The sequence below is a fragment of the Micropterus salmoides genome, unplaced genomic scaffold (genome assembly GCF_014851395.1).
Source record: "Micropterus salmoides isolate LMB-PRFRI ecotype aquatic unplaced genomic scaffold, ASM1485139v1 Ms_hic_scaffold_2, whole genome shotgun sequence".
Classification (NCBI taxonomy): domain Eukaryota; kingdom Metazoa; phylum Chordata; class Actinopteri; order Centrarchiformes; family Centrarchidae; genus Micropterus; species Micropterus salmoides.
Window position 1 is genome coordinate 49,299,587 of NW_024041150.1, and position 24,544 is coordinate 49,324,130.

General features: G+C 41.7%; 1 protein-coding gene across 1 annotated transcript in view; it reads left to right on the forward strand.

Moving 5' to 3' along the window:
* LOC119912022 overlaps positions 1–23,285 on the forward strand; it is a 33,446-nt gene extending 10,161 nt beyond the window's left edge. The window contains exons 2-4 of the mRNA XM_038730995.1: positions 19,406–19,735; positions 21,763–21,845; positions 21,965–23,285. Of these exons, the coding sequence (XP_038586923.1) occupies positions 19,406–19,735; positions 21,763–21,845; positions 21,965–22,084 (533 nt within the window). The 3' untranslated portion in view covers positions 22,085–23,285. The remainder of the gene's footprint in view (positions 1–19,405; positions 19,736–21,762; positions 21,846–21,964) is intronic.
* The last annotated feature ends 1,259 nt before the right edge of the window (positions 23,286–24,544 follow it).

Genomic DNA, 24,544 nt, shown 5'->3' on the forward strand with positions numbered 1-24,544 from the left:
CCCTGTGCAGCCAGGAAAGGGTGGCTGGGTGACTGTCCGAAGGAGGAATAGTCGTAGGCATTCAAAGCCCATGGGGCACCATCAACCTGTTCACGTTTCTAACAGTTTTTTTCTGTAGTTTTCTCTGGACCCCTGCGAAATCTGACCAGTGATAACATGTATATGTCGTCATTTTACCGCTGGTTGTTGAGGTGGTGTCTAGCAAACGATGTGGGCTTTGTAGTTCATTGGCAGACTTTCTGGGGAAGACCTGGTCTGATCCGGAGAGACGCATCCATCCCACTTGGGAAGGAGCAGCTCTCATTTCTAGAAATCTCAAAGTTTATTGGTGGACCAAATCCATGACAACCCAGAGTTGAGACCAGGAGGCAGAGTGCAGTCTAACACACTTCTCTGCCCTTCTATTTCAGCAGTTACCCACCCAAAACCCTACGCAGAGTCGCAGTCTAACACACTTCTCTGCTCCTCCATTTCAGGAATTACTTAGTGAAAATCCTATAGTGACGGTGTCTGTCCCCCGACCATTGAAATTATTTAAATCAAAGGTAAACAGAAGAGGAGCTGTGCATAAAAACCTATTAAATATTAAAAATTAAAATCACAAGAGCAATAGCAGAAAAGAAGGAGAATTAAATTTGGACTCTTAAACATCAGATCTCTCTCTTCTAAAGGTGTACTAGTAAATGAACTAATATCAGATTATGATATTGATTTATTTTGTCTTACTGAAACCTGGCTGGGTGATGGAGAATATGTTAGCCTAAATGAATCCACCCCTCCCAGTCATATTAATAGGCACAGGCCGAGGAGGAGTGTTGCAGCTATCTTCGACTCCAGCCTACTAATCAGCTCTAAACCTAAACTAAACTATAACTCATTTGAAAGTCTTGTTCTTAGTCTTTCACACCCAAGTTGGAAATCACTGACACCAATTCTTTTTGTTATAGTGTACCGAGCACCTGGTCCATACTCTGAATTCTTATCTGAATTTGCAGAGTTTTTGTCAACTTTAGTCCTTAAAACGGACAAAGTTATTATTGTAGGGGATTTTAATATTCATGTGGACATTGAGAATGACATTGTGACTTTAGTACTGCGTTTATCTCTCTGTTAGGTTCCATTGGCTTCTCTCAGAGTGTTCATGAACCGACTCACTGTTTTAACCACACCCACTTGTTTTGGTGTATGGTATTGAAATGAACATTTAATAGTGTTCCCACAGAATCCCTCTTTATCTGACCACTGTTTGATAACTTTTGAGTTTGTATTGCTGAACTACACGCCATCTGATAGTGCTGTAGCTAATTTAAGGATGCGATTCTATCAGCTCTAAATTCATTATCAAGTCAAAGTAATGGAGGACTCCTATGCTAATTTCAGTCCCTCCCAAATCGATCATCTTGTTGATAGTGCTGCAGGCTCGCTGCGAATGACACTCGACTCTGTAGCCCCTCTAAAAAAGAAAATAATAAAACAAAGACGGTTAGCTCCATGGTATAATACTGAAACTCGCAAATTAAGCAAATATTGCGGAAACTTGAGAGGAATTGGCGTTCCACCAAACTGGAAAATTCTCGATTAATTTTGCAAGATAGTCTTAAAACTTTGATAGAGGAAAATAGGAGAAACCCCAGGTTTCTTTTCAGCGCTGTAGCCAGTCTGACAGACAGTCACAGCTCTATTGAGACAAGACTGTTTAAAGAAGTTTTACCCTTAGTCAGCACTTCTATACTAGATATGATCAATCTATCTTTATCACCAGGCTATGTACCACAGTACTTTAAAGTAGCTGTAATTAAACCTCTTCTGAAAAAGCCCAACCTTGATCCAGATGTTTTAGCCAACTATAGACCTATTTCTAGGCCTATGTCTAAAGCTAGTAAGCAACCCTGGATAAATGACAGCATTCGCAGCCTAAAAAGGTAATGCAGGAAAGCAGAGCGCAGATGGAAAAAATCCAGTCTCCAAGTCCATTACTCAGTCTGAAGGATTTATTAATTAACTACAATAACTGGTTAAGTATGTGAGAACACATTATTTTTCTGAACTCATTACTACACATAAACACAGGTTTCTGTTTAAGACTGTGGATCAGCTGGTAAACCCAACCCCTCCTCTTGCCTCAGCTGGAAGTAATGATGACTGTGAATTGTTTTTATCTTATTTTACCAATAAGGTGGTGTCAATCAGAGCCTCTATTACCCCCGTGGCCTCTTACTCAGAGGCCCCTCACCAGCAACAAGAGAGTTTTAACCAGTTTTATCCCATCGACTTGTCTGAGCTTTTAAAAACAGTATCACAAATGAGAGTGTCCTCCAGCCCACTTGATGTAATACCTACAAAGTTTTTACTGAAAGTAATAGATTCTGTTGGGCCCATTTGATCTCGTTTTTAACAGCTCCCTATCTACTGGTTGTGTCCCTGATTATTTTAAAACGGCTTGCGTGAACCCACTTTTAAAGAAACCTGGTTTAGATCCCTCCCTCACACATAATTTTAGACCAATTTCAAAACTGCCTTTTATTACAAAGATTCTAGAAAGAATTGTGTCCAAACAGCTGCTCACTGTACTGGAAAATAACAAATATTTGAAAAGTTTCAGTCTGGTTTTAGGAAGTACCACAGCACTGAGACTGCCCTGCTTAAAGTCACCAATGACCTTTTAATGTCTGCTGATGAAGGCATGTGCTCAGTCCTGGTACTCCTGGACCTTAGCGCTGCTTTTGACACCATTGATAACAACATCATGTTAGACAGACTGAGGCACTGGGTGGGGATCTCTGGTACTGCCCTAGAATGGTTTTCATCCCACTTGTCAAATAGGAAGTGTTGCGTGTCTGTAAACAACTATGTCTCTTCGTTCTGTCCAGTTAAAAATGGTGTGCTCAGGGGTCGGTCTTAGGACCCATTTTGTTTTCTTGTTATCTGCTTCCCCTTGGACATATTATCCTTAAACATGGTATTTCTTTTCAGATTTATGCTGATGACACACAAATGTACTTGCCCGTTAGATCCACAGACCCTGGAATGCTGAGTTCACTTACCGACTGCCTTTGTGAAGTTAAAAAATGGATGTCAAATAATTTCCTCCAGCTGAACTCAGACAAAACAGAAATCCTGGTCACTCTCATTTGTGATACTGTTTTTAAAAGCTCAGACAAGTCGATGAGATAAAACTGGTTAAAACTCTTGTTGCCGGTGAGGAACCTCTGAGTAAGAGGCCGCGGGGGTAATAGAGGCTCTGATTGACACCACCTTATTGGTAAAATAAGATAAAAACAATTCACAGTCATTATTTCCAGCTTTGGCACAAGGAGGGATTGGGTTTACCAGCTGATCCACAGTCTTAAACAGAAACCTGGGATTGTGTTTATGTGTAGTAATGAGTTCAGAAAAATAGTGCGTTCTCGCATCCTTAACCATGTTATTGTAGTTAATTAATAAATCCTTCAGACTGAGGTAATTGACTTGGAGACTGGATTTTTTCCATCACACCGATGGCATGTCCAGGTGTGCTGCATGAACGATTAGTCATTCACGTAAGTCATGTGTGGACCGCACCACATGGTGTATGTGCGCAGCTAACATTTATGAGCCCCGTTTGTTTGGGTGAAGTCCGTCTGTCTTAAAAAGAGACATTCTTTGCCAGAAAATATTAAAATTATCCACATAACACACACAATGAGCCCTGCAGGTGGACTGGAGCCAGTCGTGGAGGCCAAGGAGTCTACTAAGTGGCCAGCACCGTGACCAACTGTGGGAATGCGACCAGAGATAAAAACGGACTTTCCACACTGCTTTAAAAAGTTAAAAGACGGTTAAAATCTGATTTTGTCAGCTCAGACTGCTGAAGAGCTGTGTCATTTGTTCCGATATGGACTATCACTCTTGTGATGGAGGATGGGAGCAACGGCATCAGGTCCTGGAGTTTTTTTAAAATGTCAGCCGTGGTGGCACCGGGGAAGCAGTGAGTGGTAGCGTTAAAGAAACGGATGTTTCTGGTTATGGAGTCATCAATTATTAGTGTGGTTGGGGAGAAAAGTGGACGAGGAGATGCCGGTTGTGGGGTTCCAGAGCAGGACTGAGCAGAATCTGCTTCAACACTGCGTGCGGACTGAGGATGGAGTGTGTGAGCTGCTGAGTGTTTTGTTGGAGTAGCAGTAACAGACCTGAGAGAAGGGCTACCCGACGGTGCAGGTTAGAGACGGCCTCCGGAGCGTCTGAGCACAGCCTCCTTCAGGATCCTACATCGGGAAGCGGAGGTTTTTGACCAGGATGACGGCCACCGATCAGGCCCAAGCGGCAGACCGGCGGCCCAGTGCAGGAGATGTAGCCGGTGGAGGAGATGCAACAGTGTCGGCAGGCACTGTCCGGTGAAAGAGATCCGTATCAGGGAGACTCGAAGCCGCAGGTGCATCCGCTTGATGGTACGGAGTGTCGTTAGACAAGGCTGCATAGCGGTTGGAGAGGCCGATGTGTGGAGGAGAGGCAGCCCCATCCGAGCCTCTCTTGCAGCCACGGACCACCACTTCAGCCCAGGTTGACTGATGCTTCGGAGTCGAGCAGGATGAAAGCCTCGGAAGGCTAGAGGGGTCCCAAAACACGGTGTCCTGGATGTTAGTAGTTGCGCTAAGAGAAACAATCTGTTTGGCTTGTACTGAACCACATCCAGAAAGCCAGTCAGCAGGGAATCTTTCTCTTTGAGTTCCTCTGAAAGTCATCGGATGTCTTCCATAAGGTCAGCAATCTTCTTGTTCGCTTTCTTAAGGAGTGAGCAGTCCTCATGGGGCAGAGTTATCTCGGATAGTATAGTCACCGGAGGTTTGTTGCGATCAGTAGTGTTGATCGCGTTTTTACGGTCATCTAGCTTAAAATCCATGGCGGATGACTAAAATTCTTAACCCACATAAAACTTAAGTTAAAAACTTAAGTTAAATAAAAAGCATATAAAAAATGTAACGAAAAAGAGTGGATTAAAACTGGATAAGAGTTCGGTTTAAGACGGAGCTTCCGACAGGTGGCAAACAGACGCCAACGCATGCGCAGAGTGCAGATTACGTCAGCAATTACATCAGCGATCTTGTGATCTGTAATGTATTATACCTTATGGGAGCCCCTTCCCTGCAATATTAAACATTTAAAAATGTAATTAAATTTAAAGGGCTTTATTGGCATGAAGGTTTCAAGAACAGTGTTTCCAAAGCATCAAAATACAATTTGTCAATATACACAGTATACAGTAAGTTAAAAATGGACATGTTATTAGACAAAATACAAAGTTTTTGTAAGGCATATCATCAAAAAAAGAAAGCACAGCAGCCAGACACAAGGTAGAGCTACAGCATCAGCAAGGTTTCTCCCAGGCAGCAGATGGTGTGGACTGATCAGTCAGAATGTGTCTGTGTCCTGGTTAATAGTTTAACCTCTGTTTGGGGAAGGGTGAAAGAGTACATTAGCCATACTGAAATGAATCCCCAGTTAACAGTAATGTTATGGATCGTATTTAGGAATGTAGTTAATTCATTCAGTAACTATCTCTCTAGTTACATTTCAACAGACCACACTGTGAATGCTGTCAGTCCATCACTCCCAGGATAGAATACACTAACTATAAGTGTAGTCAACATCATAATCAATGCACATTATGCATTAATATTTACCGAAAATTGCTGCAAATTAAGTCGCTGCTGTAAATGTGTAACATTACATTATGGGAACAGCCCCTTTTCCTTCCAAAATTAAACACAAAAACTGATTAAATCTGTGTCTCCGCCACTCTCCAGAACAAATGTTATATGTATATATGTATTTAATGTTAGTGTCAACTCAGTAATCAGTGACATATTTTCTTAATATTTACCGTTAATTGCTGTAAATATAGCTGCTGCTTGTGTCCGTCCCGCCTAAACCCATTCAAACTGATTGACAGTGCTGAGTTGTTTGGAACTATGGAGAGCTACATGAACCATGTGACCGCGTAGCGGCGAGATCAAAGCGTGTCATAACTCTCTTATTTAACGGCCCTGTGTTCAGCTATCAAGCTCCTCTCCTTTGGAACCAGGTTCCAGTTTGGGTTCAGGAGGCAGACACCATCTCCACATTTAAGAGTAGGCTTAAGACTTTCCTCTTTGATAAAGCTTATAGTTAGGGCTGGCTCAAGCCCGTTCTCATCTCAGGGCATCATATACCGACAATTTGAGAAAGAGTAACAAAGCGTAGTTATTTGACACTAAAGGGTACCTTTAGCGTCCAATTACTGTGTGAGACGTCTGTGTGAGACGCTGTTGGTGCGAGAAATCAAGCAAGTCAAGCAAGCTAGCTAGCGAGATACCTTCGTGATAAAGGTGTTGACAGCCCCCCGAAGCCTCTACCCTTACCACAACCATCAGAAATGTTAGTACCTAAACCTAAGTCACTGATTTTATTCTAACACGGCTGATGTGCTAACAGGTAGGGTTAGCCTCCCTTGTGTTGCTGCAACGTAGAAAACGGGGGCGTTTCATACGGATGCTGAAGGGTACCTTTAGCGTAAAATCCTTACGCTTTTTCACGCTGTCTGAAAGTGTCAGTTATGACGCATTGAGATAAAAATGTGTTGCTGGCTCACGTGAGTCCTGAACCATCCCTTAGTTATGCTGCTATAGGCCTAGACTGCCGGGGGATTTCCCATGATGCACTGAGCTCCTCTCTCCTCTACTTTCTCTCCCTCTGTATGCAACCTCATCCCATTATTGCATGTTACTAACTCAACTTCTCCCCTTTCCGGTAGTCTTGTGCTTTCTCGTCCCTCTCCTCTCTCCTCCTATCAGAGAGAAATATACATGACATTCCATCAAACTAATTTTGACAGCTTCTTCCGGTCCCGCCCCCATACCGGATGTGTGTATGTATCTGATGAGAGAGGTGTATCCGGTCCCGCCCCAACCGTAAATATATGTATGTAACTGATAAGAGGGGTGTATCCGGTCCCGCCCCAACCATAAATATATGTATGTAACTGATAAGAGGGGTGTATCCGGTCCCGCCCCAACCGTAAATATATGTATGTAACTGATAAGAGGGGTGCGTACATCCTTCCGTTGTGTGTTTCTGACTGATAAAGGAGGTTTTTCATTGATTTAAAGACTTTATTAAGTAATAAAACATGAACTTGAATGAATTAACTAGTAGGTGTTTATGGCAATAAATTTATCATTAAAAAAGTATAGCAGTGAGTTATAAGTAAAGGAGGAATCTCCGGGGCCAGCAAAGGATCAGTAGGAGGTTTCTTCATTGATTTGGAATCATGTCAGTCTTTATTATTAAACAAGTAAAGAATAAATTGAAATAATTACAGTAAAGCAGTAAAATGGTATAACGGTGAGTAAAAATTAAACAGCATTATAAATGACCTTCAACAGCATGCAAAATAAGAGTGAGTTCCAAAATTAAAATTATAATTTTTTCAGCTAATGAGTGTTTGTATCTCTTAACGATTTCTTGTTTCTTTAAAAAATGGAAATTTTAACATCATTGTTAGTAATATTTAAACATTTCTCTGTGATACAAAAATATTCAGGGCCAATTTATTGAGAATTTACTGTTTTACCTGTTATTCAGAAAAAACTTGGATGCATGCACAAAGATTGTAGTATTAGCAGCAAAAGGTACTTTATCCAGGGTTCAGTTATATAAAATGTCTTTTTAAACTAGTGCAGTCATTTAAACTTTCTCTTAGGGGAATTCAGGTTTGTCTGTGGTGGTTGGTCATTTTTATGACCTTTGTGGAATGGTGAAGTAGGCCTTTTTAAAAGGGACGTGTTCTTTATCTTATTTTGTATTTGCTCTTCATAATTATAAATTAGGACTAAAATGCTCAGCAGCAAGATCCTTCCCCCCCCCCCCCCCAGTTTTTGTAAGTAATCACTAAAACAGGTTTATCAACTTTTACTAAACCGTTGGAATAATTCTGTCCCAAATATTGTGAAATGAAATTGACCAGTTATTATGACCACAAGATTTCTATCAATTTTGCAATGTACTTGTTTCTTCAATCTAAATTTTATAGGATTGCACTTTATTTATTGACTGCATTACAGAAACGTCCATTGTTGGCTGGCATGTAATGACACGGAGTTCCCTCTTAGTTCCTTCTTAGCTAGCATGGAGCGACACTCCAGCATGGATGACTAAAAGAATGGGGTATTTCTATTAAGAGAATATTGTAATCTAAACTAAATATTTAATCTGTAGTTACACTTACAAAATAAGGACAATTCTTATGTAGCAAAAAACCCCAAAACTACAAGTGTTAACAGCATCCAAATAACTCTAAATGTAGTCTTTCAGTAACATATAGACAATGTCCCTCATTCTAAACTAAAGCCTTACTCATAACTAAGTCACTAGTCATGCTAACAGGCCTCCTCTTTCCCTTTAGTAAAAAAAGTTAGAATTATAAAAAATTATAGTTTACAACTTCATCAACTGGAAACTTCAAGAGCTAAAGTTTGATCCTTCTACTGAGAACCAGCTGCCTTTTGCTAATTAGGGTTTATTAGACTATTACAGAGGTCATGAAATCCAGAACCCTTCCCTTGGGGATGAAGTATTCAAATGCTAGTTAGCTACTTTGTTGACATAACAGGACAGTAGTTTTCTGTTGATGAAAATAAAACAGACGGTTAGAATAAATCTCCTATAGGTAAAAGAATAAAAATCAGCTTCTTTATTTTGGCTCAACCGTGATGAACACTTATTGCACGTTCTAAAGCTCAACAGGAACCAGCAGCTTCAACAACAAAAGTCTGTAACAATATCTATCATATGGCTTTTTATTTTTTATGTAATGCCCAGATTTACCACGGGGTTCTTGACTAGCCATAGTGGCTAGTTTGCCATTGACAATAAGGTTTTAGTAAAAAGTCTCATCACTGCTGCAACCTCTTTTTTGAGACCATGCTGTTTCTATTTTTTTCTAGTGTCCCCTTCCACAGCATTTTTCAGAGACCCTTTAAAAAGGCCTACTTCACCATTCCACAAAGGTCATAAAAATGACCAACCACCACAGACAAACCTGAATTCCCCTAAGAGAAAGTGTAAGTGTAATAAGACATTTTATATAACTGAACCCTGGATAAAGTACCTTTTGCTGCTAATACTACAATCTTTGTGCATGCATCCAAGTTTTTTCTGAATAACAGGTAAAACAGTAAATTCTCAATAAAGTGGCCCTGAATATTTTTGTATCACAGAGAAATGTTTAAATATTACTAACAATGATGTTTCCATTTTGAAAGAAACAAGAAGTCTTTAAGAGATACAAACACTCATTAGCTGAAAAAATTATAATTTTAATTTTGGAACTCACTCTTATTTTGCATGCTGTTGAAGGTCATTTATAATGCTGTTTAATTTTTACTCACCGTTATACCATTTTACTGCTTTACTGTAATTATTTCAATTTATTCTTTACTTGTTTAATAATAAAGACTGACATGATTCCAAATCAATGAAGAAACCTCCTACTGATCCTTTGCTGGCCCCGGAGATTCCTCCTTTACTTATAACTCACTGCTATACTTTTTTAATGATAAATTTATTGCCATAAACACCTACTAGTTAATTCATTCAAGTTCATGTTTTATTACTTAATAAAGTCTTTAAATCAATAATAATCCTTATTTGTAGAGCACTTTTCAAAAACAAGTTACAAAGTGCTTTAACAAGTGTAAAGAATAATACTGTTCACTAGCTGAATGTAATAGAACAGATTCTCTGTGAGGTTTAGGTCAAGTCAGTTGGAAAGACATGTCCCTACCATCCCTACGTATTTCTATACACTAAAACAAACTGAAATTAAGTGAGTATACTTCTGCTTATATTAGTGTAGCTGTAGGGAGCTACTTTTAACTCTATTCAAACCAGTCTGCTGGCTGGTGTTGTGTATTCACATGTTGATCTCACCTACAGTAAACTGGTAAAATGAGTCCAGAGGGAGTTCACTGAGATGTTTCTGAGCTGATAGAAAGTTATTTACAAAATAACCTGATTGTTCTTTCTGTCCATGGCTGTGCTCCAATCACAGGACTCCAGGCTGAAGGACGACACACCTCAACAGGTAAAGAGAGAAAGAAAAGAGAAAGAATCACAGAAGCTGAATTAGCTGAGTTTAGTCTCTTGAATTCACTTCTTTACTGATGACTCTCTGGTTTCTGTTCAGAGCCTGTCAGGTTGGTGGGAGGAGCCACTCGCTGTGCAGGAACACTGGAGCTGAAACATCAGGGAGACTGGAGACCAGTGATTTACTTTGACTGGACCCTGAAGACAGCAGCTGTTGTCTGTAGACAGTTGGACTGTGGCTCTGCTGTTTCTGTAGGAGAGAGAAAGGAGTCCTCAGACAGACCTGTGTGGTGGATCTGGTCTTACTGTAATCAGTCTGGATCTGCTCTGAGGGAGTGTGCAGAATCAGATTACTCTCCCTTCATCCTGAATCTCACCTGCTCAGGTAAGCCCAAGATGTATAAAGACGTGTTCTGTTGTTAATGATGAACTGATGTTGAAGTTGCGCTGAGTCCAGTTTGAATCACTGAATTCTTGTTTCATGACATGTGTAGGAACTTGCGGTTGTGGAAGCTGGAGAATGTATAGAGCTTCTGCATTGGTAGACCAGTTAAAGTATGAGAACCAGAGATGAGAGCCGTTGACTGACAGATGACTGTACAGCTAAAAGGCAAATGAAAACAATCAGTAGACAGAAGTTACTCTAGCGGGTCATAATCAAATTAAAGCACTTCTTAGCTGTTAAACAAGGAAACAATAACGATTGCAGATATACAGAACTTACTCAAGTAATGCATCCAGTACACAGTCAACTGAGAAGGATTAGCGAGGCTTCATGCTAACACACATGCTGCAGCAAACAAATGGAAAGGACTGAGCAGGGCCTCATCAGGCCTTTTATCAGTTCAGGTGTGGCCTGACAGGTTGTGGCTAAGCCCAGCCCCCCTGGAACTTGTCAGGAAGGAGGATTTTCTACAACATGTTTTTATTTTGTGTCTGGTGTCTTTATCTCTATTTCATCTTCTATTATCTCTCCAGACTCTGTCAGGCTGCTGGACGGGACTAGTCTGTGCTCAGGCAGACTGGAGGTGAAGTCTAACCAGTCTAACCAGTGGTGGTCCTCAGTGCGTGAAGCTGACTTTGACCAGCAGGATGCAGAGGTGGTCTGTAGGGAGCTTGGCTGTGGGGCTCCTTCAGTCCTCCAGGGGGCGCTCTATGGAGAAGTGGAGGCTCCGATGTGGACCAAAGAGTTCCAGTGTGGAGGCCATGAGTCTGCTCTCCTGGACTGTAGAAGCTCAGGCTCAGCTAGAAACACCTGCTCACCTGGAAAAGCTGTTGGACTCACCTGCTCAGGTAGAAGAGGAGCTGCAGCTTTGATTTGCTTCATTTCTCTTCTGATGAAACTCACTTTATTGTTTTACTGATGACTCTCTGGTTTCTGTTCAGAGCCTGTCAGGTTGGTGGGAGGAGCCAGTCGCTGTGCAGGAACACTGGAGGTGAAACATCTGGGAGACTGGAGACCAGTGAGTGACCCTGCCTGGACCCTGAAGGCAGCAGCTGTTGTCTGTAGAGATCTGGACTGTGGCTCTGCTGTTTCTGTAGGACAGAGAAAGGAGTCCTCAGACAGACCTGTGTGGTGGATCAGGTCTGACTGTGTTCAGTCTGGATCTGCTCTGAGGGAGTGTGCAACATCAGATTCCTCTTCCTACATCCTGAATCTCACCTGCTCAGGTAAGCCCATTGGTGACATCATCTATGACATAATATACAGTATCTCACAAAAGTGAGTACACCCCTCACATTTGTGTAAATATTTGATTATAACTTTTCATGTGACTCTAAAAAAAGACACTTTGCTACAATGTAAAGTAGTGAGTGTACAGTTTGTATAACAATGTAAATTTACCTTAAAATAACACATCACACAGCCATTAATGTCTAAACCGCTGACAACAAAAGTGAGTACACCCCTAAGTGAAAATGTCCAAATTGGGCCCAAAGTGTCAATATTTTGTGTGGCCACCATTATTTTCCAGCACGGCCTTAACCCTCCTGGGCATGGAGTTCACCAGAGCTTCAGAGGTTGCCACTGTGGTCCTCTCTCACTTCCGGTTCCGGTATGGCGCCTGTGTTTGGCTTCGCAGCTGTGGCTGGTTGTTCGTCCCGACTCGTTTTGTTTGTTTCCTTCGCTATATTGCTACTAATTTTGTCAACAAACGTGTCTACTGCATGGGTGTACGATCGCCAAACAATGCTGTTGATTCGATCCTCAATGGTGGAGTGCGGTGACGGATGTACCTGGAGTGGTACAGGTGAGTTTGCAGCCCCGTTCATACGTCCGACTGCAACTGCTGTCTCTATGCGGCGTGGGGAGGGCCTAATACCACCTACAAAACCAGCCACCTGGGCCAGCTGCCTCTTTTCTTACTGATTTTTCTGACTTCTTATCATCCAGTATTATTATTGCTTCTACTGTAGAGAGCAGTCGTGCTTTTCCTACTCTCCCCTCTTATCTTGGCTTGCTCTGTCTACTTTGGTCGTGTGGAAACTTTTCTGTTTTGACCACCTGCCTGCTGTTCTCCTGAAACCATGAAAATGGAATTAATCAGCTGGTCACTCAGCGCTATTGACAAGATTTTCACCCAGAGATGAGCTTCACCAGGTGAGCCGAACTGTCCCAGTGGAACAGCAGGCTACGCTTGCGACTCGTGGGAGACCTGGCAAGTGGTTTGCTTGGATGTTTTATCTGTGGAGGACATTGATGATTTATGGATAATTGGAATTTTGTTAGTGGGCTAGTGTTAGTGCTTAAATGGGGGTGAACTGTTTCGTAACATCTCAGACCGGTCTGTGGAAGCGCAGAGGAGGATTTACACCATCGGGGCGCAGTCTGGTGAGCTGCTGAGAGTAACCACTGGTCTGACAATGAAATTAGAAGAAATGCCGAAATCACTACATGAACTGGATGCACGTATGACGCTGAGGATGAGAGCGATTGAAGGACACTGATCTGGATAAATGTTACCAAATCAACCTAAATTGGATTAAAAATTATTGTCTTAGTGCCCCTCCCCTCCTCCACTTGCAGCTGGCCTTCCTATCTTCTCCTGCGCATTGGTTTATCTCTCCTCAAGGACAAGGACCTGAACTTTTCTTTTTAACAACATGCTTTTTAACAAACACAGACTCATTATCTTACTCGCACCATACTCCCCCCCGGAACTGACTGCCTCGTAACTGCCCTCTTTAATTATCTTCCTTACAAGTCACCTTAAAAAATCCCATCATGTGACCGCATGTTATGTGTGCTGTTTTGTGTACTATTATGTATTGTCATGTATACTATGTTGCTGTCTGCATTAATTCTTTTCTGCAAAGCGAGTGGCGGCGCTGAACATAGCTGCGGCCTGGAGGCTTACTCCAATTTCTTGTAATTTCCCCACTGTGGGACAAATAAAGGCTTCATTCATTCATTCATTTTGATACTTGACAGAGTGACCATTTTTGGCGATTTGAATATTCATGTGGATAATGGATGGATAACTTGGAAAAATGCTTCTGAATTTGTAAATATTACTGAATCTTTTAACTTCACTCAGCATGTCTCTGGTCCTACGCACAGCAAGGGACATACGCTCGATCTTGTTCTTTCTTATGGTTTAAACATTAATATGTTATAATATATATATATATATTAATATGTAATGTTCGCATCGAAGATGTATTTGTTAGTGATCACAAATGCATCGAAGATGTATTTGTTAGTTATCACAAATACATCTTATTTGATCTCGTTTGTGATGAGGATCCTCTGCCTGCTAAACGAGCGTCCTGCTCACGTTTGATTAACCAGCTGCATGTATTTTCCGTGTGTTTTCAAATGTTGACTGCAACCACTTTTTGTCTCACTTTGTGGACAGGTTAGAGGTGTCAGGGCAGGCATTGGTCAGCAAACCCCCATATAGTTAAACATCACAGACTTTCAATACTGGATTCCTTCTGCCCCATTAATTCAATTCAATTTTATTTATATAGCGCCAAATCACAACAACAGTTATCTCACAGCGCTTTTCATAAAAGAGCAGGTCTAGACCGTACTCTATGATGTTATTTACAGAAGCCCAACAGTTCCCACCAAGAGCAGCACTAGGAGACAGAGGCAAGGAAAAACTTCCTTTAAGAGGCAGAAACCTCGAGCAGAACCATGGCTCAGGGTGGGCGGCCATCTGCCTCGACCGGTTGGGATGAGAGAGAGAGAGAGAGAGAGAGAGAGAGAGAGAGAGAGAGAGAGAGAGAGAGAGAGAGAGAGAGAGAGAGAGAGAGAGAGAGAGAGAGAGAGAGAGAGAGAGAGAGAGAGAGAGAGAGAGAGGCAGCCTACACAATATCCACACAGAGGTACAGACAGTAAAGGTGATGTTGCCATAGACCCCGAGCAGGAACACGGGGGCAGCAGGTGACCCGCAGCCACAGATCCAGACTCCACAGCTCAAAAGCCAGAAAACCTGCAGGAAGTGATAGGAGGAGAGAGGAGAGGGACGAGAAAGCACAAGACTACTGGAAAGGGGAGAAGTTGAGTTAGTAACATGCAATAATGGGATGAGGTTGCATACAGAGGGAGAGAAAGTAGAGGAGAGAGGAGCTCAGTGCATCATGGGAAATCCCCCGGCAGTTTAGGCCTATAGCAGCATAACTAAGGGATGGTTCAGGACTCACCTGAGCCAGCCCTAACTATAAGCTTTATCAAGAGGAAAGAGAAAGAGAGGAGCTTGATAGCTGAACTCTCTGGCTCCTAGTCTACTTTTGGAGACTCTAGGAACCACAAGTAACCCTGCATTCTGGGAGCGCAGTGCTCTGGTGGGGTAGTAAGGTACTATGAGCTCTTTAAGATAAGATGGTGCCTGACCATTAAGAGCTTTGTAGGTAAGAAGAATGATTTTAAATTCTATTCCGGATTTTACTGGAAGCCAATGCAAAGAAGCTAAGACAGGAGAAATGTGATCTCTTTTCCTGGTTCCTGTCAGAACACGTGCTGCAGCATTCTGAATCAGCTGAAGAGTCTTAATGGACTTTTTCGAGCACCCTGATAATAAGGAATTGCAGTAATCCAGCCTAGAAGTAACAAATGCATGGACTAGTTTTTCTGCATCATTTTTATTCCTGATTTTCGCAATATTACGTGGGTGAAAAAAGGCGTACCTTGAAATTTGCTTAATTTGAGACTTAAACGACATGTCCTGATCAAAGATAACTCCAAGATTCCTCACAGTGGTGCTGGAGGCCAGGGCGATGCCATCAAGGGAAACTATATCTTTAGATAATGCGTCACGGAGGTGCTTAGGCCCCAGAACAATAACTTCAGTTTTATCTGAGTTTAACATTAGAAAATTACAGGCCATCCAGGTTTTAACATCCTGAAGGCACATTTGAAGTTTAGCTAACTGATGATTTTCATCTGGTTTGATCGAAAGATATAACTGAGTATCATCTGCATAACAATGAAAGCTTATGGAATGTTTCCTGATAATGTTGCCTAAAGGAAGCATATATATAAAGTGAAGAGGATTGGTCTCAGGACAGATCCTTGTGGAACTCCATGACTAACTTTGGCGTGCATGGAGGACTCATCGTTAACATGTACAAACTGAAATCGATCTGATAAATAGGACTTAAACCAGCTTAGAGTGGTTCCTTTAATGCCAATGAAATGTTCCAGTCTCTGTAATAGGATCAATGGTATCAAATGCAGCACTAAGATCTAATAAAACCAGTGCAGAGACAAGTCCTTTGTCTGATGCAATAAGGAGGTCGTTAGTAATTTTCACCAGTGCTGTCTCTGTGCTATGATGAACTCTAAATCCTGACTGAAAATCCTCAAATAAACTATTGCTCTGTAGAAAGTCACAGCTGTTTAGCAACTGCTTTCTCCAGAACCTTAGAGAGAAATGGAAGGTTAGATATAGGTCTATAGTTGGCTAAAACATCCGGATCAAGTTTGGGCTTTTTCAGAAGAGGTTTAATTACAGCTACTTTAAAGTACTGTGGTACATAGCCTGTTGATAAAGATAGATTGATCATATCTAGTATAGAAGTGCTGACTAAGGGTAAAACATCTTTAAGCAACCTAGTCGGGATGGGGTCTAAGAGGCAGGTTGATGGTTTAGATGAAGAAATTACTGAAGATTGAGGGAAGCAAAACAGTCTAAACACACACATATCTGGTTCTACAGCTGTTTCTAAGGTTCCTGAGTTAAGAGATAAGTTGGTGCCAGTTGATGGCAGGTCTTAGAAATTTTAATATAACTCTAATAGCTAGAATTTTATCATTAAAGTAGCTCATGAAGTCGTAACTACTGAGAGCTATGGGAATACTTGGCTCAATAGAGCTGTGACTCTCTGTCAGCCTGGCTACAGTGCTGAATAGAAACCTGGGGTTGTTCCTATTTTCCTCTATTAATGATGAGTAGTACGCTGCTCTGGCATTACAGAGGGCCTTCCTATAAGTTTTAAGACTATCTTGCCAAATTAAACAAGAATTTTCCAGTTTGCTAGAACGCCAATTCCTCAAGTTTCCACAATATTTGCTTTAATTTGCGAGTTTCAGTGTTATACCTTGGAGCTAACCGTCTTTGTTTTATTATTTTCTTTTTTAGAGGGGCTACAGAGTCGAGTGTCATTCGCAGCGAGCCTGCAGCACTATCAACAAGATGATCGATTTGGGAGGGACTGAAATTAGCATAGGAGTCCTCCGTTACTTTGTGACTTGATAATGAATTTAGAGCTGATGGAATCAAAATCCTTAAATTTAGCTACAGCACTATCAGACAGACATCTTGTATAGAAATTTTTGCCCAATGGTGTGTAGTTCAGCAATACAAACTCAAAAGTTATCAAACAGTGGTCGGATAAAGAGGGATTCTGTGGGAACACTATTAAATGTTCAATTTCAATACCATATACCAAAACAAGAATGAGGGTGTGGTTAAAGCAGTGAGTCGGTAAACGCAGATAAACGCAGTACTGAAGCTGTCATTCTCAACGTCCACATGAATATTAAAATCCCCTACAATAATAACTTTGTCCGTTTTAAGGACTAAAGTTGACAAAAACTCTGCAAATTCAGATAAGAATTCAGAGTACGGACCAGGCGCTCGGTACACTATAATGAAGAGAATTGGTTGCAGTGATTTCCAACTTGGGTGCGAAAGACCAAGAACAAGGCTTTCAAATGAGCTATTGTTTAGTTTAGGTTTAGAGCTGATTAGTAGGGTAGAGTGGAAGATAGATGCAACTCCACCTCCTCGGCCTGTGCCTTGAAGAATGTGAGTATTAAAATGACTGGGAGGGGTGGATTCATTTAGGCTAACATATTCTCCATCACCCAGCCAGGTTTCAATAAGACAAAATAAATCAATATCATAATCTGATATTAGTTCATTTACTAGTACACCTTTAGTAGAGAGAGATCTGATGTTTAAGAGTCCACATTTAATTTTCCTATTCTTAGTTTATTATTAGTTTGCACACATTCATTACCCTGAATGACATCATTAAGTTAGTGGGCATGATGAAACCTTCCCCAAAGCCCTGTTGATATTTTACCTGCATCTACTTGGCCCATGTTTGGTTTCAATTTTAAACTTATCTCTTCAGCTGGGCCAAGTCCCCAGCTGTTTCAAGCATGCTGTTGTTCAACCTATCTTGAAAAAGAACAATCTTGATGCAGCTTCATTTAGAAACTATAGGCCTATTTCTAAATTGCCATTTCTTTCAAAAATTCTACAAAAGGTTGTTGCGAACCAGCTAAATAATGTTTTGGATTCCCATAATATCTAATATAAAAATTCTAGTTTACCTAAAAAAAAAAAAAAAAAAAAAAACATTCAACTGAGACTGCTCTCCTTAAGATCTCAAATTTTGATGGCTGCTGATGGGGGTAAATGTTCTGTGCTGGTTTGATACTGTTGATCACTGCACTCTGATTGATAGACTGAAAACAATTGTGGACATTACTGGATCAGCTCTGAACTGGTTTTCCTCCTATCTCTCTGACAAGAGTTTCTCTGTGTCCATAGGAACATATTTTCAGACTCTGCTCCTTTGTCCTGTGGTGTGCCTCAAGGTTCCCCTGCTGTTCAGTCTGTATATGCTTCCTCTTGGCAAGATTAGTGGTAGCTTTGAAGATATATCTTATCATTGGTATGCTGATGACATCCAATTATATTTATCTTTTAGTCCTCATAGGCTAGACAATCTGTATGTGTTGCACAATTGCTTAGCCTCCATTAACAAATGGATGGCTGACAACTTCTTGCAACTAAATAAAGACAAAACTGAGGTGGTGATTTTTGCCCCAGACAACGTTACCCCTAAGATCAGGCAGGCCATTTGGGCTCTATCACCCTCTGACGGTAATGTTGTGCAAAATTTGTCATTTTTGGCAAATCTATGTGTCATGTTAAATATGTGGTTATTTCCTGTTTTTTCCATCTCAGGAACATCGCTAAGATTAGATCTGTGGTTTCCAAAGAAGAGATGGAGATGCTTGTTCATGCTTTTATTTCTTCTTGTCTGGATTATTGCAATGTACTTTACTCTTGATTATACAAATCCTCCATGGAAAAACTGCAAGTTGTACAGAATGCAGCTGCAATGTTTTTTTCTAAAACCAACAGGAGATCACATATTACTCCTGTGCTTAAGGCTCTTCATTGGCTTCCAATTGGTTTTAGAGTACATTTTAAAATTTTAATCATTACTTACAGAGCCTCGCATGGTCAAGCTCCCTCTTACATCCAGGATCTGTTGCATGCACGCTCTCTGAGGTCTTCTGGCCAAGACCTTTTAACTGTTCCCACAACACACAGACATAGATGTATGTAAATACTTCTATTTCCCAAGGAAAACCTCTGGATATGACACTCAGCATGTGTGCTCAACTTCTTTGGTCGACCATGGCGAGGCCTGTTCTGTGTTGAACCGCTGTATGGTCTTGGCCACCGTGCAGCAGCTCAGTTTCAGGGTCTTGGCAGTCTTCTTAGCCTCGGCCATGTAGAGCAGCCGTTCTTTGTTTCAGATCCTCAGAGAGTTCTTTGCCATGAGGTGCCATGTTGAACCTCCAGTGACCAGTATGAGGGAGTGTGAGAGCGATAACACCAAATTTAACACACCTGCTCCCCATTCACACCTGAGACCTTGTAACACTGACGAGACACATGACACCGGGGAGGTCCCTCCTTTTACAGTCTATCATCGCTGTGCTCCATGTTTGTTACCCGTGTAAGACCTGTGACATCACTTCCTTTTTCAGGGGCCACTTGGTTGAACAGAGGGTGAATGAGACCTTTCATCATCTATGTGTTTACAGACCTGCTGGTTCAGCCCAACATCACTGTGTCCTCCTCCATGGATGGGGTCTCCAAGGCCCAGCAGCAGGGGTTTCAGGTGTCCAGGGGCTCCACCTTCACCATCAGCTGCTCCATCCAGCCACAGTACCCAGGAGGCTCCTTCCAGCTCGCCTTCACCTCCTCCAACACATCACACAACTACACCCAGCCAGCTGTCAATCACTCTGCCCACTTCCTGTTTCCTGCTGCAGAGCCCGCCCACCAAGGAAGCTACAGCTGTGTTTATCACCTCCATGTTTTTTCTCATAACTTCTCCTCTGAGAGCCGTCGGCTGTCTCTCACTGTCTCAGGTAAGCTGAAGCAGAGCAGCTGAAACGTCACACTGACTGTTTCCATGCAGCTTTGGAAAAGATGATCCGTCCAAACTGACTGAACACGATCGCTGTTTCCAAGCATGTTGTGTTTTCTGACTGACTCTGTGACTGATGTCAGGTACGGTGGCCCTGAGACCTGAGCTAACATGTACGTTTTGGTGGCGTTTTCCTGTCGTGCCCAGTGTGTTCGTCACTTTTTAGTTTTCCCTGGTAACAGTTTCAATTGTCTTCTGTGCTACTTGCAGCATTTATGTATTTACAGTGGTTTAAAAAAAGCCCCCTTCTTGATTTATTATTATTTTGCATGTTTGTCACCCTGAAATGTTTTAGATCATCAAACTAATTTAAATATTAGCCAAGTTAACACAAGGAAACACAAAATGCAGTTTCCAAATGAAGATTTTTTTATTATTAAGGGGAAAAAATCCAAACCTATATGGCCCTGTGTGAAAAAGTGATTCCCCCCAAAACATAAATCACCTGTGGTTAATTACATATTTGGAAAGAGTTCAGTTTTTCTAGCCACACCCAGGCCTGATTACTGCCACACCTGTTCTTAATCAAGAAATCACTTAAATAGGACCTGCCTGAAAAAGTGAAGTAGACCAAAAAATCCTCAAAAGCTAGACATCATGCTGCGATCCAAAGAAATTCAGGAACAAATGAGAAACAGAGTAATTGAGATTTATCAGTCTGGAAAAGGTTATAAAGCCTTTTCTAAAGCTTTGGGACTTCAGCGAACCACAGTGAGAGTCTGTGGTAAATGGAACCATGAATTCTGCTGTCTCCCAAAAAATCCTGAAGGAGAATGTCCGGCCATCTGTTCGATACCTCAAGCTGAAGTGCACTTGGGTTCCGCAGCGGGACAATGATCCAAAATACACCAGCAAATCCACCTCTGAATGACTTAATGAAAACAAAATGAAGACTTTGGAGTGGCCTAGTCAAAGTCCGGACTTGAATCCAGGTAAAAGAATGGCTTGAAAACCCTCCAATGTGGCTGACTTACAACAATTCTGCAAAGATGAGTCGGTCAAAGTTCCTCCGCAGCGCTGTAAAAGACTGCCAGTTATTGCAAACGCTTCATTGCAGTTGTTGCTGCTAAGGGCAGCACAAGCAGGTATTAGGTTTAGGGGGCAATCACTTTTTCACACAGGCTCCATGTAAGTTTGGATTTTTTCCCCCTTAATAATAAAAACCTTAATTTAAAAATGCATTTTGTGTTTACTTGTGTTATCTTTGTCTAATATTTCAACTTGTTTGATGATCTGAAACATTTCAGTGTGACAAACATGCAAAAATGCAAAAGAAATCAGGAAGGGGGCAAACACTTTTTTTTTACACCACTGTAGATGTTTTCTCACTTTGCAGCATCTTTTCTAAATGCTGTGCATGTGTTTCTCACCCTCCTCCTTCCAAACAGGGAGCTAGCTAAACTAAGCAGTAAACTCTGCATCAGGGTCCTCCACCATGTCCCCCAGCTAGCACTAGCCACAGCTGTCTTCTCCCTGGGCTTTGCAGTTGGGAAAGGCAGAGGTTGGTATTTGAAGCCACCAACACCCTGAAGCTCTGTTGCAGAGTCATTAGCATGGAGCTACAGCGCTCACAGGAGTCAGGGAGCGATACCTGGGCATGTTTAACTCCCACTCCGAGATGCAGAGGACCTGAGTTATAGTTTGGTAGGAAAACTACCACGTCAGCCCACATATAAAAATCTCACCCAAGTCCAGTTTTTTCCTACAGGCCAGAATCACACACCTAGCCAAAGCCTGCTTAAACGTGATTGGTCGATACTACCTGGACTACAAACTGAAACCAGATTGCTTCCTATACCAAAACCTTGTCTCTTGCTTCCAGATTCTGCATTCAGATATCTGTTGATAGAGATTACTGATGGACTGAAGTGGTTTTGGGAGATTTCAGGTCACTACAGTTTGTGTTTAACAGGAGCTGATGGACTCATGATGTTGTGTGATGTGATGACTGTCCATGTGTTTGTTCAGATCCAACAGGTCTTCTCATCAAAGTGGTCGTCCTGCCGCTGACTCTGCTGTTGGTGATCGCTGCCCTTTGTTTCTACTATAAGGTACTGACACATGTCTGTTGTTTAGAGGACTGAGATGAAGCACTCGGTCTGTGTTTACTGACCTGAAGAAGAGGAGGAGTGATGCACTAACTCTCATGTGTGCTGTCATGTCTCTCCAGGCCAGCAGGGGGCAGAAGCCGGGCAGGCAGGAGGACATTGAGCTGGATTATTATAACGTGGGTGTTTCTGCAGCTGAAGGAGGGTCGACTGAAGAGGAAGGAGCTCAGGGAGCAGAGTAGGACCTCCAAGGAGCTCATCTCAGCTGCCTCACAACCCCCCATCAGCTCAGTCAAGGATTTTACACTTTTATACTGATGTTCCCTTTAAACAATACGGTTGGAATTATTAGATTACATTATAAACTCTATTTTTATTACTCTCAACATGAACAGAGCAAAACCAACAACTTGCCAGTCTTTTCAGACTTCCTGTCTTTGGCTCTCAGCTCCAAGGCCATTGGTTCCTACTGAAGACGTTAATTTTTAAAAAGTCCTCACAAATACTGTTAAAAGAAATTTACTCATACCCATGCCAAATTTTGATACGTAGAAAATTTTCAATTTACCAATAGGTTTCATTAGTCTGGCAATGACATAAACAAATGACAAAGACAGCAAGATATTGTGTCAGAGATGTTAATGATAAATCTTAACTTTTTCTATGTTGTCATTTTTTTTTAATTTGTACTGAAAATGTCATGTCTTCCCACCCTCTGTTGCACCATAGTTGGCATTATCAGTGCCCCAACAGTCTGGACCCAGATGACCCAAACAATTACCGCCCAATCTTTAATCTACCTTTCCTCAATAAAATTATGGAAAGAGCTGTGGCTGCCCAACACCATATGTTCCACAATAAACTATTTGAACCACTTCAATTTGGTTTGCATCACAGCACCGAAACTGCTGTCATCAACATCACAAATGACCTTCTCATTGCAATGGACAGCGGTCTCATCAGTATCCTCATCCTCCTTGACATCTCTGCAGCCTTCGACATTATCTTACACACCCTCCTTCTTTACAGCCTCTCTGAACTTATTGGCCTTACTGGCATAGCGCTCTCCTGGGGGCCATATTACAGAAACTTCCTAACCGGTAGATCCTATCCTTACTGCTTGGAAACCATGGTAATAAGGGTTAGGAACTTATTTAGGAAAAAGGCCATTACAGATGATCATTTACTAAGTCAATGGATTTCTCGACGGAGGTCACAAACACCTCCAATGCATCTGACTTGAAGTTCAATGATAGATTTTGTTTCCGCTCCATTTTCAGTGTACGTTTCAGAAAAAAAAACTAACAAAAAAACAGCAAAAAAAGCCGTTTAGCTCGGCGAAATTATTAAATAAGCATTGGTTGCTAGGTAACAGGCATAAAAGTTGATAACCGATGTTGGATCGAGTATTTAGGATTTCCTAACCTGGATAAGATGAAGTAAGATAAGACAGGATTCCGAAAGTTAGTTAGGATTTGCTTCTGTAATACCAAATTGAGAAAAATCCTATCTTAGACTCTTCCTGTCTTAAAAGACACCTATTAAACTTCTTTTCCAGTCCTATATTGAAGTTCTGTGACTACTGCATGGCAGCTTTAAATGATTCAAAGTTCAAAAAGAAATTTTATTTTCTTATACTCTCTCCATGAAGGCCTTCATTTCAGCCTCTGTCTGAAACAAGCTGCAAATACTGCTGTCTCTGGAAGCCCCCCCCCACCTCAAAGCCCGCTGTCTTCTGATTGGCCAAGCCTGAAGCATGTTACCAGGCTGTTGTTGTTGCCGGGCAGAACAGGCAGACTGAGCCGTTGCTTTGCCATTGCTATGCCCATATGTGGAACGGAGCTCTTGATAGAAAAAGCAGTTCAAAACAGAGCGTTCAGAACAGGAGGAAATCTGAGGTTTTTGCTCACAGGGATTTCTTTTAAATACTTTAACCTCATTTTTTTAAGCTTTGGCCATGTTTAACATAAACATCCAACATTGTAACATTGTAGATAAGTCATAAAATGTGGAAAAGCATAATAGGTCTCCTTTAACTTAAGACTTAAGATAGGAACTTTCTGTAATACGGCCCCTGGTTCCTGTCCCATCCCTTCAACAGGAAACGAAATATCACCTTCAAAGACTTCAGCTCCACGCTGGCACCAGTTAAAATGGTGTGCCCCAGGGATCTGTACTTGATGGACCCCTTCTTTTCAATATCTACATGCTACCCCTTGGCCAGATTACATGGACTTAATTTCCACTACTATGCTGATGAAACCCAGCTGTACATCAGCAACCAACCCTCAGCACAGCTCCCACCATTGCCACTTGTTAACTGCCTGCGAGACACAAAGACTTGGACACCTGCTAAATTCCTTAAACTAAAACAACAATAAAACTGAACTCATGGTGGTGGCTCCAGCGTCACTGCTGAAGAAGGTCTGTGACGTCCTCCTGGAGGTAGATGGCTGCTCCCTTTCCGCATTCCCTGAAGTCTGAAATCCGGGAGTCATCCTGGACTCACCCTTTCATTCTAGTCTCACATTAAAAACCAAACCAAATCTGCCTTCTACCATCTCAAAAACATTTCCAGGCTCCGGCCCTCACTCGCTGATTCTTTAGCTGAGACTCTTATCCACTTTTTCATCACACCCTGTCTTGATTACTGCAGAGGTATTCTGTTCGGTGTGCCCTGCAAAGCCCTCTACGGGCTCCAA